Source organism: Tinamus guttatus, unplaced genomic scaffold, assembly GCF_059628265.1.
Source record: "Tinamus guttatus ecotype Peru unplaced genomic scaffold, ASM5962826v1 Tinamus_guttatus_pri_ptg000291l, whole genome shotgun sequence".
NCBI lineage: Eukaryota > Metazoa > Chordata > Aves > Tinamiformes > Tinamidae > Tinamus > Tinamus guttatus.
In genome coordinates this window covers 1117986-1136991 of record NW_028288825.1, presented here as the reverse complement: position 1 = coordinate 1136991, position 19006 = coordinate 1117986, and the positions used below count along the sequence as shown (strand labels likewise).

General features: G+C 40.3%; 1 protein-coding gene across 2 annotated transcripts in view; it reads left to right on the top strand.

Annotated features, from left to right (window-relative positions):
• Positions 1-19006, top strand: part of SMURF1 (SMAD specific E3 ubiquitin protein ligase 1) — a 43126-nt gene extending 24120 nt beyond the window's left edge. The window contains exons 2-18 of one of the 2 annotated variants that reach the window (XM_088527738.1): positions 687-725; positions 1371-1479; positions 2052-2185; positions 2311-2376; positions 3259-3334; positions 3810-4048; positions 4911-4995; positions 7247-7393; positions 8666-8870; positions 9559-9662; positions 11194-11308; positions 12091-12269; positions 13153-13290; positions 13683-13803; positions 14519-14720; positions 15541-15616; positions 16346-19006. In XM_088527738.1, coding sequence (XP_088383864.1) covers positions 687-725; positions 1371-1479; positions 2052-2185; positions 2311-2376; positions 3259-3334; positions 3810-4048; positions 4911-4995; positions 7247-7393; positions 8666-8870; positions 9559-9662; positions 11194-11308; positions 12091-12269; positions 13153-13290; positions 13683-13803; positions 14519-14720; positions 15541-15616; positions 16346-16445 — 2135 coding nt within the window. In that variant the 3' untranslated portion in view covers positions 16446-19006. Of the gene's footprint in view, positions 1-686; positions 726-1370; positions 1480-2051; positions 2186-2310; positions 2377-3258; positions 3335-3809; positions 4049-4910; positions 4996-7246; positions 7394-8665; positions 8871-9558; positions 9663-11193; positions 11309-12090; positions 12270-13152; positions 13291-13682; positions 13804-14518; positions 14721-15531; positions 15617-16345 lie in introns of both variants that reach the window. The other variant, XM_088527737.1, reaches the window with a different exon arrangement.

Here is a 19006-nt window from a genome sequence, read left to right as displayed (position 1 = left end):
ACTTAATAGAAATGGAGATTGATGTGAGCTTCCTGATCTAGTTTTTAGTTAAACTACTGGGCTGTTTAGAGGATTGGAGAGAGGGGAAATGATGTCTCATTTGTTTCCCTTCTAAAAAGAAATAAAAATATTGATGAGAAGAATATTTTTTGCTGCATTCTCTAAAATGGAGTCTTTTCAGTTTTTTTTTTATATTTGAGAACTGCTTACAGCTGGTTTAGTGCCCACCTCTAACACTGTTTTTTTATCACTCATCTTCTGTATGCAAAGATTGAACCTAGTGGCAGGTTGCGCTTCATTAAATCGGGCTTATGGCAGGGGTCACGTTGCAGCAGCAGTCTTGGTTCAGGACCTGTTTAGTCCACAGTCCAAAATGGTCCTGAACCAGCAACCAGATTCTCATTTAGCTGGCGTGGAAAACTGGGAGGATTGATGAAAAAAGGATGTTCATTCAGCCTTATGTCCATTGTAACAATAGAACAAAAGCAGCAGCTTTTGGAAGGAATTAAGCTCTTTATGTAAATGCATATTCCAATTGCAAATAACGAAAATGATGCTCACGTTTAATGTTTGTTTCTTTTTTTCTGAATTAAGATCGGGTATCATCGGACCTGCTGTGATTGCTGGGAAGATGGTTTTTTTTTTTAATTCTCTAAGATTTGTTTATCTGACATTTTGTTTTGCAGTATTATGTGCCAAGAATCTCGCAAAGAAGGATTTCTTCAGTAAGTACCTCCCGATTGCTCTTTCTGCTCTTGATCAATCGGATTTATTTGTAAATTGTGGCTTACGGTCACCGCTCGATTTCTGCGCTTCATCTTTGCATGTTTCAAGAACGTTGCGTTATCGTACGAAGTTGCCTTGCCCTGAATTGTGCTGGAGCAGCAGAGATCTCAGGCTTGGGAAGGCCAAGAGGCTCCTAAATTCTGCTCGCAGGCTGCAGGTTGCTGCTCGCGATGCTCCGTGCGGGCGGCCGGGAGCATCCGTCCTGCAGCCAGGGCACGAGGGAAGTGTCCCATGTCCCAGTGCTGCAGGCTCATTGCTCCGCCAAGGACTGCTTAGAAGTGCCAACCCCAGCACGTGTAGTCACTTCAATGTGTGGAATCCACCAGTTTGCAAGCCTGGATTTCTAAAACCTTCTGCTATTGCCCACAGATACAAATCCGTATGGCAGAAGTACGTTACCCCTTATCTAGGAGCTCATTTCTGTATTTTGGTTTTACTAAAATACTTTTAGCCTAGTAGCAACTTTACTGTCATTTGGAGTAATCCTTTCCCCTTCCCCAGAAGCTCATGATAGGATTAACGTGAAAGAAACAAACAACAAAAAGAAGAAATATCCTATTTTCCTTTCCCTTTCCCTTCCACAGGACTTCCTGACCCATTTGCAAAAATAGTTGTTGATGGATCAGGTCAGTGCCATTCAACTGACACTGTGAAGAACACATTGGACCCCAAATGGAACCAGCATTATGATCTGTGAGTTGTTCATTTAACCATAAATAAAAATATTCCAGAGAGTTAGGTAGCAAATGAAATGCCAAGGTAGCAAAATCACATTTGCTGAGAACACTTGGTTTCTGCAGTAACAAAAATTTACCTGCACATGACCAGGTACCTGTCTTGTTTATAGAAGCACCTCTTTGCATGTTAGGTGCAGCTGGTTAGTACAACCTCTACTGGAGCAGGGAAGTCAGGCTGCTAATATATACTGCCTTCGTTGTATTGATTTATTTTCTTCAAAATATTGTAAACAAATTTCAAAAAGTTTTAGCTCATGAACCACACAACTTTTAACGAGGCTGTCTGTGGTTAGCTAGTGCTGCAGCAATATCTATTTTACATGCTGTGTGTAGCACTGTAATTCGTTAATAACACCAATTCGGACTTGAGCACTTCTTTATTTAAAATTGCTCAGCATCACCAGTGTACTAAAATGGATCAGATTTTTTACCAAGTCAAACCTAAATAGTGTAGATTAAAAGAGTTGCTTTTTTCCTTTTTTTTTTTTTTTTTTCCTAAAGTTGATCTTCTAATGTATGTTGTTCTAGATACGTTGGGAAAACCGATTCCATAACCATCAGTGTATGGAACCATAAAAAAATCCACAAGAAGCAGGGAGCTGGCTTCCTGGGGTGCGTCCGACTCCTCTCCAACGCCATCAGCAGGCTAAAAGATACTGGATGTAAGAGCAGTTCCTACCTGACACAGTCAGCCAGGATCTGTAGTGCCATGTATTTATTTGAGCAGGGAAGAGTATTCTTCCCACCCTTCCCATGTTTTCTTGACGTTTCCAATTTTCATTTGCAGACCAGCGTTTGGATCTATGCAAACTAAACCCCACAGATACTGATGCTGTGCGAGGCCAAATAGTGGGTAAGAATATAGGTTAAACATTCATCATATTAGGTATTTATGCAGTTCAGAAAAATGCAATATTAAAAACAAAAAACCTTTCTGCAGTCAGTTCTTGTTCCATACACCTTTCCAGTAATGTCCTGTTCATGTCATGGGACTAAATTACATTGCCTGAAAATTTTTGTCATACTGCTGTATAGGAGTTGGGTTTCTCTCTGCTGATAATTGGAAATGATACGAGAAAGCAGGAGTGATTTTGGCCAGGCTTCTAATGCAGCTTTGGATTGGAGGATGTTCATGTAGCGCTAATGCTGTTTATTTAGGCCAAGCTGACCATGTTACCTGTGTAATGACACCCGGAGGCATTTTGCAAGTTGCTTTATTCTTGAACTTCTTTTTATTCTTTTTATTTTTCCATTCTTGATCTTTGACTTGCGTAGCCTATATGACTCCAGCAAGGTTTTGTCACTGTTGGCACTGCTTGTGATATCCCTAATTTACCTCACTGAAAAATAGCTCTTTTCAGTAGAGAGCTATATGCATGTGCTTGGCCAAACCCAAATTGTCACCACAATGGTGACGCCTAGTGGTGAATAATTTTAGGGTTACTTTTCTGGATCCACGTGAAATACCCATGTAGAATCCTGGCATATTTGGTAATTTCCAGAAAAGACTCTGAATTTTGGTATTGGTGATGCCCATACTTTCTATTCCCCCATGCTTTAATGAAAAATGCTCTGTGGCTATAAAGGGGACAGCAGATAAACGATCTGCTGTCACGCATAGCTTATAGTGTTCCTTAATATTTCATCTTATATGATTATTGGTGGGCTTTGGTTTATTTTTAAGGCGTATTCATTCTTTTCCTATTAATTTTGGTTTATTTTTTTCTTCTTTCAGTCAGTTTACAGACGCGGGACAGGATAGGCACAGGAGGTTCTGTAGTAGATTGCCGGGGGCTTTTGGAGAATGAAGGGTAAGGATTGCTTTCTTTGCACTTGATTAGAGGAAAAAAAGAGTTTATAAAGGTTTTTATATATATACATATATATATATAATATATACATATATATATATATATATATATAAGATAGCAATGAAATGAACACAAGAGAAATGTTTAACATCAGTGTGACTAATATATCTTGTCTGGGAGTATGTAACAGATATTGAGGTTATGCTGGATACTTGTCTGAAAAATGGTATATGGATAAATTAAACTAGGTAGGACTTGATATTTTTTGTGCCAGTGCTTCTAGAATTGGTACAGCCAAGAAATTGAAGACATAAAAGTGTACAGCTTATACAAGTGTGTAGAATATAAAAGTATCAGAAGGAGGCATATCTTGTGTTAAAAGCTGCTGTACTTGCAGTAATGGAGAGAGAGAAAACTTGCTACTTCTGCATTCCCTTCTCTGTGATGGAAACTCTTGAAGTTTCTCTCTTTTCAGAACGGTTTATGAAGACTCCGGACCGGGAAGGCCGCTGAGCTGTTTCATGGAGGAGCCGGCGCCGTACACGGACACGACCGGGGCCGCGGGCGGGGGGAACTGTCGCTTTGTGGAATCCCCCAGCCAAGACCAGAGGCTCCAGGCCCAGCGTCTGCGCACGCCTGAGGTCCGAGGCCACGCACAGACCCCTCAGAACAGGCCGCACGGCCACCAGTCGCCTGACCTCCCGGAAGGCTATGGTAAGAGTTTTCCAGCACTGCACCATTTGTTCACGTTTTTCCAAGGGCTTCCAAGAAAAAAAATCTCTCTTTTTAATACCTAGGTGTGGTTTACTTGTTAAAACATGCAGTATTGATGCACCTGTAATAGCCTGCTATTTGGGAAAGGAGTTAAGCGGTGCAGATGTAAGTTTGAGACTGGCTAATTAGCAGCTGGCTACTCCAGGATGTGCTGAGAGGTTGATGGTAAATTAAACATGAGTTTGTGCTGTGATGCTGTTATAGAAAATTCACTGCTAATCTTGGCTGCGTATCCAGGGAGAGCGAATGTAAAGAGCTCTTTAAACTAGAGCAGTAATGCATGTAAAGAGCTCTTTAAACTAGAGCAGTAATGCTATTTTTTCCTTCCCCCTTGGCATGTCATGTAGGTTTGAGTCCACATTTGAGGAAAGAGCAGGAAAATAAAAAAGCAACAAGGAAGCTGGTAGTGTGGAAGAAGATTAAGGAGGATAAGATTAAGAAAAAAAAATCTTGGGAAAGAGCATGCCACATCTAGGAGTAAAGAAATCAAGAACTGAGTTTTGGGTTGCTTCAAAATCTAAAAGTAGAAATACAGATTAAAACATTGAATACAAATTTGAACATATTGATATTAGATTTGAGTTGCCAAAAAAATTGATCCATACAGTCAAGTGTGTGAAGGACATAAGTGTTTAAGGCCAAAGTAGCCCACACTGCAGGAGATCAGATGGGGTAGCTCAAGTATTTTCTCCTAGCTCTGACAAAATAAGATGCTAATGGACTTAAATAAACTGTTTATTCCTTTTTTTTTTTTTTTTTTTTACAGATTTGTAATTTACCATATCTTTCTTCCCTTTTGTAGAACAAAGGACAACGGTACAGGGACAGGTTTATTTTTTGCACACACAGACTGGAGTTAGCACTTGGCATGACCCCAGGATACCACGGTATGTATTTATAGTTCCAGAGCAGGTATCTTTTTTATGTATTGCAGTAAGCTGAATCTTTAAAAGGAAAAATCGATGAAATGGCTTGTCTAAATGTAAAGGAAGTGATACCAGCAATGGAATAATTTTGAATCTCTTTAGTTAGCTTTTCACCAAACATTAAGGATTACTCTTGCTTGAAAGAAAAACATTTACTTGTGAATCATAGAGAAACAACAACAACAACAAAACATAGCCCTTCCGGAGATCCCGTTTTTCAAATTCCTTGTCAAATCTTGAGGTGACTTTATTTTTGATAAAGTTGATCTTTCTGATTCTGACCTAAAATGTTTGTGCGTGAGAACAGTGAGAACTGCAAACTGGAGGAAAACGTGACTACTACCTTGAGATCATTGTTTCCTGAATACTGAACTGGTAACTTCAAAAATGCCCACTGCTTTAAAAGAGCCCACTTGTATAGAAGCAGCAGTTACTCGTCATCCTAAAACCCGGAATAGTGTTATGGACCAATGATTTGAGTTAGAAAGATTTGAATCCTCTGCATGATTTTATGCAGCAAAGCCTCTTTAAAACTGAATGTGCAGGTAATCGGTTCACTGTGCCCATGGTCTGGTTGCTTTCCTTGAGCAGAACTGAACCTGTGCTGTTGCATTGGGCCACCTGCATGCCAGATTCAGGAGAAAAACACAAAGTTTGAAACTCTTCAGCTTCTGCTCTGTGTATTATTGATTAATGGGGTACAGGATACGAGCAAAACGATAATGAAGCAGTGTAGGATAGACCATTGATGTAACTGCAGGATGTGCAGGGATATGAAAGATAAGTTTGTAGAGAGAACAAGTCACTGGTGTTAGATTAGCTGATGTAGCCAAGAAGAAATGACGATGCCCTTTCTTTGGGTCACTTTTGTCAGCTCTGTGTGCCCAAAACCTTGTCTCTTCTTCCAGTTATGCCAGTTGGCCTAATAAGAAGTATTGATTCTTCTCACTACATATGTAAGAGTTTAGAGCCAAGCTCTCAGGATCAGGAACATTAAGCGATGCAGCACGGGTCCCAGGTAGCACTGTCTTGCTTTAGTCAAAGGTGGTTTCCTCTCCCATCAGTTTGCAGGAGGAAAAAATACTTTTTTGCAGTGCAAAAAAATAACCTTGGCAATTTAGCACAGATATAGGTTAAAACTTGATGTAATAAGATGTCTAAAGTACTTTCAGATGCACAGCTGATTGAAACAAATGGTTACAATCATAATCTCCTTTTAAGCAGCCTAACAAGGCCGTCTGTCTCCCTGCATATTCCTTGCAGCTTGTACTGCCTCTGACATTGATGAAGCCTTTGGTGTACAAGTGTTTTCTACCTCTTGTAAAGCCTCTCAGTTTACTGTTTTATGCTGATGTTGAGTAGTTTCATTTAGGTAAGAAAATGTATAGAGTAGCATTTTCCACCCTGGATAACAGATGAAGCCAGTGTCAGCTGTCTAGAGAAAATTTCACTTAACAACAACACTTTTTCTGTCTAACCCATAACCTGAGACCTTAAGCGTCTGAAATTCCCTAAGTGTAAATATGTCCTGTGTATTGAATTCAAACACTAACTGAAAGTAAGTGAATACCTTTAATAGCACTTCTGAAGAATGATTCTTAAAACTATCTAGCATGATAGGGTTGAACACATCAATGCTTACCCTGAAGGATTTGCCAGTCAAAAAGTTAGGATTCTGACCTTGCTAACTGGAGATGGGGTTTTTGTTGTGTCTCTTTAGTTTGTTTTTCTTTTCACATGCTCTTACCATGTGGTCATCTTGGTTTTTCATGTCTTAGCTGCATAGACAGCTAAGCAGTTGCATGGCCAGTGGTTGATGCAGAGGCCTTGATTTCTTAATTGTTCAGTTTTGTGTATGTAGATCACATTTGTGCTAAAGGGAATTTTTGTGTGAAATCTTTGATATGTAAAATTGTCTTTTCCTCCTTTTACAGCCATGATGCATATTGAGCTGTATGGCTTTAATGTTTTCAAAGACAGTGCTCTGCAGTTTTATCATCTTCTTATCCATTTACAGTGCATGCGTAGGGAGTTGTACTGCTTAGACTGAGGATTTTAAAAGATAGCATAAAAATAGCTCTTCTGTCCTTCCTCCTAAGCCTTTCATAGCCTAGAATCACACAGCACCAAATTCACTCCACCAATCCCCTGAATAAGTTGGTTTTATCTAGCTTCAAGAGTGCTTTAAGCTTTTATTTGCTTTTCTCCTTAGAGACCTTAACAGTGTGAATTGTGATGAACTTGGACCTCTGCCTCCAGGCTGGGAAGTTAGAAGTACAGTTTCAGGAAGAATATATTTTGTAGATCATAATAACAGAACCACACAATTCACAGATCCAAGACTACATCACATCATGAAGTAAGGACCTTGCATGATAAATAATTCATCACAAATATGGATTCTTAAACTGTTTAATTTTATCTAATTTTAAGTGCATTTTGGGAGTTGTGAGGGGTTGGAATGGGGTTGTAAGGATCTGGGGGAATGGACACATCTGGATGGGTCCCTGGGTAGGTCTAGTGAGGCTTTGAGCCTCAGTCTCCTGTGCTGGCTGCAGCTGACCTGCCTGCCTTTGCACAGGCTCTTCAAAACTGTTTTTACTGTGCTTTGCAGAGCTCTGGTGTAGGGAAGGACTTGTTTATCTCCACACAGGACAGGACTTAAGCTGGTTCCACTAAATTTCTGTGATCTGTGTTGGATCTAATATGTTGTTCTGGAGCCCAGATGCAGGGCTGTGAGGTAGAGGCTCTGCCAGATGGTTCAGCACAGGCCTCTTGGCTTCGCAGCTGAGCTTTGTGCTAGCTCTGCTAGACCCGAACTGCCTTCATGCTGCAGATCAGAGGAGCGTGAAGCCACCCGGAGCCTGGTGCTCTGCCCAGCCAGCCTGGCTGCAGCGGGGTTTGGGAAGCCCAAGCTCTGTATCGTGCAGAGGCAGCTGAACACAGCAGAGCTGAGCCTGGAAGCAGCCTGAGCTCAGCCTTGACTTGATCCGAGTAGTCTCTGCTTGACGCCAGCTGGGGAATCTCCGGTTCTAACAAATAATTGATCCAATCCAAATATAGCACTGATAGATAGGGGTAAATGAATGCATAAAGCCGTAACTATGTGAGACAAGCATTCCTTTCACTCTTAATAGCTGTAGATACAATATGCATTACTCTGTCACGAGTCCTCTGCCTTATTTTTGCATGGAGCTGAAATAAAATTCATAGTGGTTGTTAGATTATTGCTATTTATAAAGCTGCTCTTCCGTCAGAGAGCTTTTTTCATGTTACGCTCCTGAAAGTTGTCTCCACGTTGGAGAAATACCCCAGCGGTTTCAATTACTGCTCAGTCAGCATTTGGTGACCATGCTCTGCAGTAACCAAGAGCGTCTTCCGACTGTGTATTGCCACATAAAAGCCAAGCTGGGAATTGTTGAGACTTCCTTGGCTTGTGCAAACGTCTGTATTCCTTCCGTCTCTGTCTGAAAGGTAATGATGGTATAGAAGTTACCCAGCTTAATTCTGTATTTCACCCCAAGTGCTTCAGAAGGAGTTTATATAATTCTTTCCATCACTTTTTTAATACCTGTCTTATTTTACTTCTAAAATAAACATTTTAATTCATTTAACTCATTTTCCTTCAAAGCCATCAATGCCAGCTCAAAGAGCCCAGCCAGCAGCCTCTGCCAGCACCGAGCGAGGGCTCACTAGAGGACGGCGAGGAGCTGCCTGCACAGAGATACGAAAGAGACTTGGTGCAAAAACTGAAGGTTCTTAGACATGAGCTCTCCCTTCAGCAGCCACAAGCTGGTCACTGCCGCATTGAAGTGTCCAGAGAGGAGATATTTGAGGTATTTGACTGGCATATGGCTAGGAATAGTAGCATTTGCCCCTTCTGAGATAAGTAAATCTGACTTCTGATTATAGCAGCTATTAACATAGGTGTTTTGTTACCCTCAAACACATAGGTAGATCAAAAATTGTTGCCCAAGCAGGCTTTTCAAGCATAATTTAGAGAAAAAGTAAGAGTAAGGAAAAAGTTAATTTCTCTGTGTTCAGGCACTGAATACAGAATGCTGTGGGACTAAAGCCTGTGTGTATATATGTATATATATCCTTTCCGAGTGTTTATTTTCTAAAGTTTCTGTGCCCGAAATAAGGACAGCTACATTGCATAAACTTTTCATGGTTTTGTTGTTAAGTTTGAATGTTTTTTTTTCTCATTTAGAAAGGGCAGCATATGAGAATTTAGATAGAAGGGCATCTGGTTGGTTGTTATTACCACTTCTGCATTTAGGCATGTAAAGGTAATTGTAACTGAGAATTCTGCTGTTCTCGGGAATGGATTATTTCCAGTAAACTTTTATAGCAAAATGGAATTAAAGATATCACCTAATGTTACAGAGGTGTTGCTGCAACCTAGATTAGCACTTTAGCCAGATAAATAATTGTTTTTTATTTGAGTAACAATATGTATTATTACACAGACTTGATTGGAAGGAAATAAAATGTCTAATTTGTAACAATATGCATATATAGGAATCCTACCGTCAGATAATGAAGATGAGGCCGAAAGATTTGAAGAAGAGGCTTATGGTAAAATTTCGAGGCGAGGAGGGCCTGGATTATGGAGGAGTAGCAAGGTAAGATCTGATTTGTGCCTCCAAAATTGTTTTAACTGTAAAACTGCCCTTAAAGTGGCCTATAGCTTTTGTAATTTGTGATCTAGTTTATCAAGAGGGTCTTGGGTTCAGTCTTCATTTTCTAATATTCATTTTCTAATATTTTCTAAAATTTCTAATTGGAAGGTGGAAGGATGTGACTTAAAATGTGTCTCGCAGCCCTCTTGGTGTCAAAAGCTCATACCAAATGTTTTTATATACCTTGGATTTGGGAGTGTTATTGGTTGGAATTAAAGTTGCCCTGTATTTAGCACCATTGTGCACTCAGAGAATGCAGAAGGCTTGTTCAGGATGTGGTATTGATCTTATTGCAGAAAATGCAGGTCTCAGCAACAGGATCTTGTTTCACAGCTGAAAGTGTGAGCAGCTCGAACTGTGAGCATATAGTAAAAAGTAAATCCCAGTGGAAGTTTGGTTGGATTCACTGTCGGATTTCCATCAAAAGATTTTCAAAATGAGAAAGGTTCCTTTTTGTTTTCAGATCTGTGATCTGTTGGAACAGGAGTGGAGACAAACTAATCCTAAACAAAGTTTAAAATATTGAAAACCTTTCTTCCTCTTAAAATAATTATAATCCCCTAGGAGTTGCATCAGATCCAACAACAGCTCTAGACTGAAATACCACCACCACCAAAACCCTGCTCTTTAGAGCAGTTCAGGTGCATCTCGTAAATTCGCTGGGTGATTTCCCAAATCCACAACAGCTGCATTGCCAGGCTAGACATCTTGCTGAAACTCATCTCTGGACAAAGGAAAGAAGTTGAATCCCTGTGAGGTGCCTTACCCAGGGCAACCCGGAGTGTCTCTGCTGTTAACATCCTTACTGCCCTGATGGCTTTGCTAATTGCCCATCTGGGGCAACAGGCTGTTTAAATCAGGACAGCTCCATTTGAAAGCACCGAAGTTCCTAGTTCTCAGAGCATTGCATTGCACTCCTTGCATTGGCTTTCCTTGACAAACTTCAGTAATAAAGGGGAGATGGATACAGCTTCAATTCCATTCCTGTCCATGGATATTACTGAGCTCAGAGAACATACCTGACTGCTAATGGGTTTGGTCTCTCAGGCCCTTTTGGCCTCATTAGTTACAGAGATTCTCTAGTCATTGAGCATTTTCTGAAAAATGGCTTTTTTTTAAAGACCTCTCCAATGTTTGGACTAGCTTTAATCAACAGAGAGGTTTTTGTTTGTTTTAATAATCCGTTTAGTATAAAGGTTGCAGAGGAGCAGATCTCTTGCACTCTAAATATCTGAATTCTGTACAAAGTCAAGGCTTTTAGAAAAAAGATCTTGTTCGCCCTTAATTTGTTTTTTGTTAAGCAGGTCTCTCCTAACATTCAGGGTAGGGGCTGCAATTTAAGGCAATACAACGTTATTTTATTTGCAAAGAATAATTCATGTAAACTGCTGACCATATTGGTGGTTCACAATAATTGTGTTGTCTGACACATCAGTGAAATTTGCATCATTCTAAAATACTGCTTTTTTGGCAGAGAATGGTTGTATTTACTGTGCCATGAAATGTTGAATCCCTATTATGGGCTCTTCCAGTACTCCACAGATAATATTTACATGCTGCAAATCAATCCAGACTCTTCTATTAATCCCGTAAGTATTGACTTCTGAGCAATGTACCTGCTTTAACAGAGGTTCTGTGCAATCCTCTTTGCTCCAGCTGTTCTTCCATTACAGGAGAGTAAACAGACATTGAAGTGCAGTAAGATGTGCTAATGAATCCTCTATTGATGTAGCACAGAGTAGAAGGTTTGGAGTTTCTCTTCTTACTGGAGGATTTGTATCAATGCAGACCCTAGGAAGCAGCAGCAATTCTATAGTAGTGCAGCTGGATTTTTTCAGCTGGATTTTTTTCAACTGGATTTTTTTCAGAGCTCATTAATTTGCTCTGCAAAATGGGAGGATAAATTGGGGGAATCTTGACCATAGCACTTAAACTGATTTTTGAAAACTGAAGCATAGAAACAGCATTAAAGGCATGTGATTGAAAGAAGCATGTGGCCTGCTGCTTCTAGAGTAAATTACAGAAAATAAAATATTTTCTGTAAAAGTGGTTAAAAAAAAATCTGAGTGGTTAAACAAAGAATAAATTGCTTATTTGTTTGCATTGACCTGTCTTCTTGGATTGCCTGGGTTTTTCTCTTCCTGAGTTTGACCTCTTGGAAGGTCTCGAGGACCTGCATCCAATATATTAGCTAGCTAATGCACAGACATTTTTTTGAGGTGTTTAATCATTAAATGCTCCTCGCTATGTTGTGAGGAGGAATTGTGGCTCCCGGTGCCCAGAGGATTGCAGGTACTTGCAGATACAGCCACAAGATGTCAGTGTCGGAGTGTCTCCTCGGTGCATGATCCTCTCCCCTCTCTTTCCACAGGACCATTTGTCTTATTTCCATTTTGTTGGTCGGATAATGGGTTTGGCTGTGTTCCATGGACACTATATCAACGGGGGGTTCACGGTTCCCTTTTACAAACAGCTTCTGGGGAAACCCATTCAGCTCTCTGATCTGGAATCCGTTGACCCAGAATTACACAAAAGTCTAGTTTGGATTTTGTAAGTACTGTATTTATCAATTCCTAGCTATAGAGGAGATGGGGTTAGAGTATGTGGCAGCAGTGAGACAGTGCTGTGAAGAGAATGTTTGCAGAAATCTTGCAATGGGGTAGATCTGTACGAAATCACTGGACTATTATTTCTGTGCTAAAAAAGTCCAAGGTACTTGAGGAAAAGTTCTTTTATAAATGGAGCTATTTGTTAGCCCTCTTTGCTGTAAAGTAGATACTAAATCAGTAAGTGTTGCATGGGTGTGGTGGAATGTCCCCCCCTCAAAATCCAAACCCAGGACAAAATTCCAAGGAAATATGGCCATGTTCAAAGAGAAATGATGCAGGTCAGGCACCAACTTTGATTAAAATGAAAATAAATAGAATTAGTCTGGGCTGCTCTAAAACTATACTACTCAGAACAAGATTTGGCATTCAGGGTATGTTTGCAAGGTTTTACTTTTGGTTTGCAATATCATCATTTTTTTTCCCTAAAAGCAGTTTTAATTTTGGCCTTTAATGTTATTATTGCTGCTAAAGTTTTTTAAGTGATGAATTTACCTGGTAGCAAATCGGCTTATTGCTGTATGTGTGTGTGTAGATAGCGCTGAATTAATTCTTTATGAGCAGTGCATAATACCACGATTAGAAAAAGAAAAAAAGAAAAAAACACAAAAAACATTACATGTGTTTGAACTCTTCAAAATGTATTAAACTATACAAAAAATAGTGATTGTAGAATCATTCTTTTAGTGGTTGGGAGAATTGTAGCTGGTTAGCTACTGGGTTCATTCCAAAGACTAAGCATTCATGTAACAAATTGCCTGGATGACTATTCAGATTGATCTAAATATCAAAAATAAAAGGTTTATTTTCTGTCTTTTCATTGCCAGAGAGAATGATATCACCCCAGTTTTGGACCATACTTTTTGTGTGGAGCACAACGCCTTTGGGAGGATTTTGCAGCATGAACTCAAACCAAATGGCAGGAATATTCCAGTGACAGAAGAGAACAAGAAAGAATATGTCAGGTATTGCAGAGTGGAAAAAATATTCTGCAAACGTAGTGGAAAGAAGGTAGCGAGCAGATTATTATTTTTTTAATACAGTGGAATTAATGAAATCTGTATTTCAGAAGGAAATACCTGACTCAGGAATTACATGACTATTCTCACACAACAGACTGCTGTAAGACCTGGGAAGATTATTTTAAATTGTGATTTTTTTTTCCTTTGCTTTTCTGTTGATGGTGCAAGAATTAACTGTTGATGGAAAAAAGAACTAGTAAGCACTTCTTATAAACCAAAATGTATATATTAAGCCTAGCTCTTCTGTAAAATAGGTATTTTCCAACTTTGATATTAAAAAAAAAAAAGTCCAAGCCCATCTATCTCATTACCCCTACTTATTTTTTATTTTCTAGGCTGTATGTAAACTGGCGATTTATGAGAGGAATAGAGGCACAGTTCCTGGCTCTGCAGAAGGGTTTTAATGAACTTATTCCTCAACATCTGCTAAAGCCTTTTGACCAGAAGGAACTCGAGGTATGTACTTCATTCAGGTAGAAGACTATTTTGTGATCTGTATGACCGGTAATCAAGAGCTGATCAACAACCCAAGTTATTACAGTTTATATACCAAAGTGGTTAGGTGTATGGACTCATGGCCACCCTTTCAGCTATTTTATCTGGGAGAGAGGTTGCAGCAGTATGTCCTGTCTATGTCAGAGCCTCTAATGTGGGTGCAAACTGCTCAGTAGTTGTTGTCTGTTATGGTACAACAAACCAAAACTCTTTTGGGATAAACTAAGTGGGATTTGGTGGTAGTTGGGATTGGCACCTCCAGAGAAGCCTGTGTGGGGGAAATGCTGCTGTGCGTAGCTTGGTAGAGGCCACTCTGTCTTCCAGATCTGTACCCTCACAAAGACACATTATACTACATATAGATTGGTATGTATACAAAGCTGTACTTTTCAGTTAAGATAGATTTTAAAACCAGGCCTTTCAGGAACTTTTGATTCTAATTTCCTGGGAAAATTTATATTCTGTTAAGTGTACTCCTCTGCCAAAGTTTCATTTCAGTTTAACTGGAGAGAGTTACCTCTTGTGCTGAGCTGTTCTTCAGCATTTCTGTGAACCATAAAGGAGGTTAAAGTGTGCAAAGAATGTTACACTTCATTAAAGAGTTTGATGTATGTTATTATAGCAGCAAACCTGAAATGACTTTGAATGTTAAAACTTTTTTTTAATCCTTTAACAGCTCATCATAGGCGGCCTGGATAAGATAGACCTGAACGACTGGAAGTCAAACACACGTCTAAAGCACTGCATGGCAGATAGCAATATTGTAAAGTGGTTCTGGCAAGCGGTGGAAACGTTTGATGAGGAAAGAAGGGCCAGGCTCTTGCAGTTTGTGACGGGCTCGACACGTGTCCCACTTCAAGGTTTCAAGGCTTTACAAGGTGACTGACGAGGAGGCCGAGTTAATCCGCAGTGGAAGAAAGTGATAAAAATTGTGTGCTATTTACTAGACCCGAGCAGAATATCAGTGTGTTGCTGGATAAGCCAGTTGCTTAGTGTTTTTGATCCCAAGAGCAGCTTTACATTTGTCAGCAGCTCTCCTGGCGAGGAACACTTTAGCTCATGTCACTATGTGAGCTGGCAAATCTGTCATCACGTAGCACTTTGCCTGGTGTCAATATTAGCACATCAGTCTCTTACAATGGTGGGGACTGATGTTGTTAAAATCATTGCATGTAAGTGCACGCAGGTTTATAGAGCTGACCAAACAATTTTCTTGCACATGAAAATTGTACTGCATTATTTGGCAACAAACCTTTAGACTCTATAACAAGTTCCCCAAAAAATGTGATCTTGCCATCAGAAAAGCTGGCGGTGTCCAAGGCTGTTGTGATTCTCCTGATAATGCTCTGTCTGGCTCACGATCAACTTGATCTTGCAGATTAAGATATATAATTCTGTTTTACAAGGGAGGCTGCTTTGACTGAAGTCTCCTCTTTTCTGAAGGGGCAGCTTTGTTAACATAAACCCTGGCTGATTTCCAAACTGTAATCTGCAAGCTCTTTGTCATCAGCAGCCCCCCACTTCTGTCATCCCTTCATCAGCTCCAAAGCTGATACACACATTTGGCTGTGGCATACTTGTATTTGCAGCTGGGGCTGTAATTTCCTCTCGTGTTTTTATAAGTAGCAAATTCCATGTGCATGGATGGTGTTTCGCTGAAGTGCATTAACTAGAATGTCTGTCTGTAAGGTTCTACAGGCGCTGCAGGACCCAGACTGTTTACCATCCATTTAATAGATGCAAACACAGACAACCTTCCGAAGGCCCACACTTGGTAAGATGAAAACACTCTGCACATCAGAGCTTGCTTTCCTTTCGCCTTGCTTTAAAGTACACTCAACTCCGTTGATCCTGGTTATGGATTAACTGGGTTAGGAGTATAATCCAAGTGGACTCTGCTAGCTGTGCTCTGCAGGTAGCAGTGTAATTAACTTCTCTTCTTGTAGTTCGATTTGGCTTCTGTGTTATCTGTGGTTTTGGCCTATCCCAAGGTTGATTATTTTGGATAACGAGGCGTTTGCACAGGATGTGTTTCCACGTGTTCCAGAATTGACCAATAAATGACTTCTAGCAATGTGAAGCGCATAAAAATGTCATCATACTGTTGCATCCAGGATGATGAAAAATAGCTTTCAGATTTAGCATTTAGGAAAGGTGGGTTATTGGTAGAGTATAAGCACAGAATTAAGTTCCTGTAGATCTGACACATTCCAGCAGGGACAGGAAACCGCTTCAGTAGAGGCACAAATTTTCTGTGGGCAGAGGAGGCAGCAGGTCTAGCTGATCTGCCCTCCCTCCTTCCCTCGAGCCCCCAAACGCAGCCCTTGTGCGTTCCAGCTGCCTCAACGGGCTGTTTTAGCTGGTCTCCTTTGGCCATGAAGGTGGCTCGTGCTCTCTTTGCCAACGATTCTACAAGTTTTATCTGCATGTAGCCCATGTAAATCGCCTTTTCCAGAGACATTTTAGACTCATCTGCTGCAATGTGCTGTTGTTTTGCCTCCAGCTTTAACCGGATTGACATTCCGCCTTACGAGTCGTACGAGAAGCTTTACGAGAAGCTGTTGACAGCTGTGGAAGAGACATGTGGGTTTGCCGTGGAGTGAAAAAGCAACCAAAGGAAACAGATGCTAGCTCATGGACCACCAAATCAAAAGCTAGAAGCAGCTTGCTGTGAACTTCCTGCTAAGCTGTCTGAAGCGTCGGAGCTCTAGACAACTTAGGGACGGGGTTGTCTCCCTTCCGTTGTTGGTGGATGAGGGTGGGGGTAGGGGCTTTTGTTGGTGGTTTCCAACTGTCTTTTCTCCCCTTTGTTACAATAACCCCTTCCGCCTTCCTCCATCCCCCATAAAAAGAAATGCAGCCAAGTTCAGCATTTGGCCTTGGTTACACAGGATATTCTGCTAGATTTGTAACACATATTGTGATAGGGTCAGTGACCTGTGGGTTTTTTTTTTAATAGGAGAATCAAAGCGTAGATGAGAATGAGCTTGATTTGTGGAGGACCTGCAGCTGGTGTAGGTGAACGGGGCCGGTTTGTCTTAAATCAAGCTTGAGCCCTCGTAGAGTTCAGCAAGTGCTGCGTGGCTGACTGGCACTAGAGTTCACATTGCACATTTTAAACACCCGTTTAAAAAGTAAATGTCTAGCAGAAAATAACTCCATGTAACATTTAACTGAAAGGCAAAGAAATGACGTTCTGCCTTAGCAGGAAGCTCCCAGTGAAAACTGTGGCTCACATTAAGAAAAGTGAAGGAATCTGGGACAGCTTAAATGGTGTTGTATGGTTTCTTTTTGGTTGTCCTGGTTAAATTCTAATTGTTTTGCACATGAAAACAATATTTCCTCCTGCAGATTTGCTTTCCGTGGTTTGTTCATATTTAAGTACCTTGCAGACAAGCCTTTTAAGGAGGAGTCAAAGGACAAAATTAATTCAATCCCAAAGCTGTGATTTCTGTGCCACTGTTTTATCTGAGATGTGTTTGTGTGATTTGAAATTCCAAGACTCTCGTGGAAATTGCTAAAAGCAAAGTTAACAGAACAAAATTCTGTTCTGAAGTTTGGGTCTTGGAAAAGGTTTATTTGGAGGATAATGTAAAAGGCTAACTATATAGCGAGTACATTTAAAATGTAATGTAAAGCTATTGGAAGGACTTATGACTTCAGTTCCTTAGGGATCAAGATTTTTCGAGAGCCACATAAGGCTCTTTTTTCAAATATCTGAAACTAATATTAAGAGGTTTGTTCTCTAACACATTGCTAAAATGACTTCCCAGGGGAAACAAAAGCAAATCAAATACCTGAATCACTAACAATTTCTTCCAGTTTGCACACCATGATAAGACAGTATTTTAATAAATAACACGACTTTAGAAAGACCCAGTTATCTATCAAACATGTCTAAACTTAAGTAAAGCAGACTTGGTTGTATAGGCTGTTTCTTCTTTGGCAGGCCTGATTTTTAGAGAGACTCATTACTGAAACATTTAACAGATGTTATGTTTATGGAATAGTGCATCGAAATTCAGCTGTGGGTAAGAGATTGTTCTTAGAAGATGTCTACTGGAATACTTCTATTTTGTCTTTTTTTAATTGAATTTGATAATAGCTTTAAACTGTGATAGGACAGAAAGTTAGATACTTGTCAAAATCCTGGCATCTTTCTCTTTTTGTTTTTCCATTGACCATGATTCCTGTGATTTGATGTTGGGAGCGAGGATTGCATTGGAGGTATAAAATTGTACCATATTGTGAGATTTGCACAGGGTGGCTAAAGATGCTTATACTGCAAAACTAAACAGGAGAGACTTATTTAGACCCGTGTTCTGTAGGAATCTTCTGGCACTTGGGGACCAGTTTCTGCAGCCCTGGTTATTGGGACGGAAAGGAAATTGTGCGACTCTGCTGCAGCAAAGAGGGAAAATGCAGCTGTCTGCAGGCGACCGTCTGTGCGGTGTTGGGCTGAGGAGTCAAATTCCCCTTGTCCCGGCTTTTCAAAACGGCTGCAAAGTCTCAACTGTTCATAGAGTGCACCTAATCCTTTCAGTACATTTGAATGTGCAATAAACCAGTCAGATAGGAAGAATCCGAAATGGATTATCACCCAAAAGTGTGTTTTTTTCCTCTTCACGCAGGCTTATGTGGAATTTTTGCTAAAGGAGTTTAGAAAACAAATACTGAAACCCACCACTAACAAAAATCCTATCGCACAAGCTCGACGTGCAGCGCAACTGGCTCTGTAAAAAGCAAGCGAGGTAAAGGTAAAGAAAAGCCTTTGATTCTGAGATCTATAGGTCAAGTAGCTCTATGTCAATGACCCAGTTGACATAAGATAGTCCCTAATGTCTTTGCTAGGTCAGTGTTTTGTTGAATGCACAAAATAAGAATAGGCAAGGATTGTTGTTTTGAAAAGTCCGTATGTTTTTTGCTGTATTGAAAAGCCCTTGTCAAGGTACCTCCTCCATGCTGACAGTAACGAGAGTAGGGCACCGTCTTTTTAATTACTTTAGTTCTCTTTTAAATGGCTTCACCACTTCTCCCATCGTGTTGTCTTTGCAATTTTGTGCCACTTCAGTGATGATGAAGACATTTTTTGTATTCTGTACGTGCATTTGAGGCAGGCCTTAAAGCTGGTTGGATGGACGGAGAAAATAAAGAAGCGAGGTAG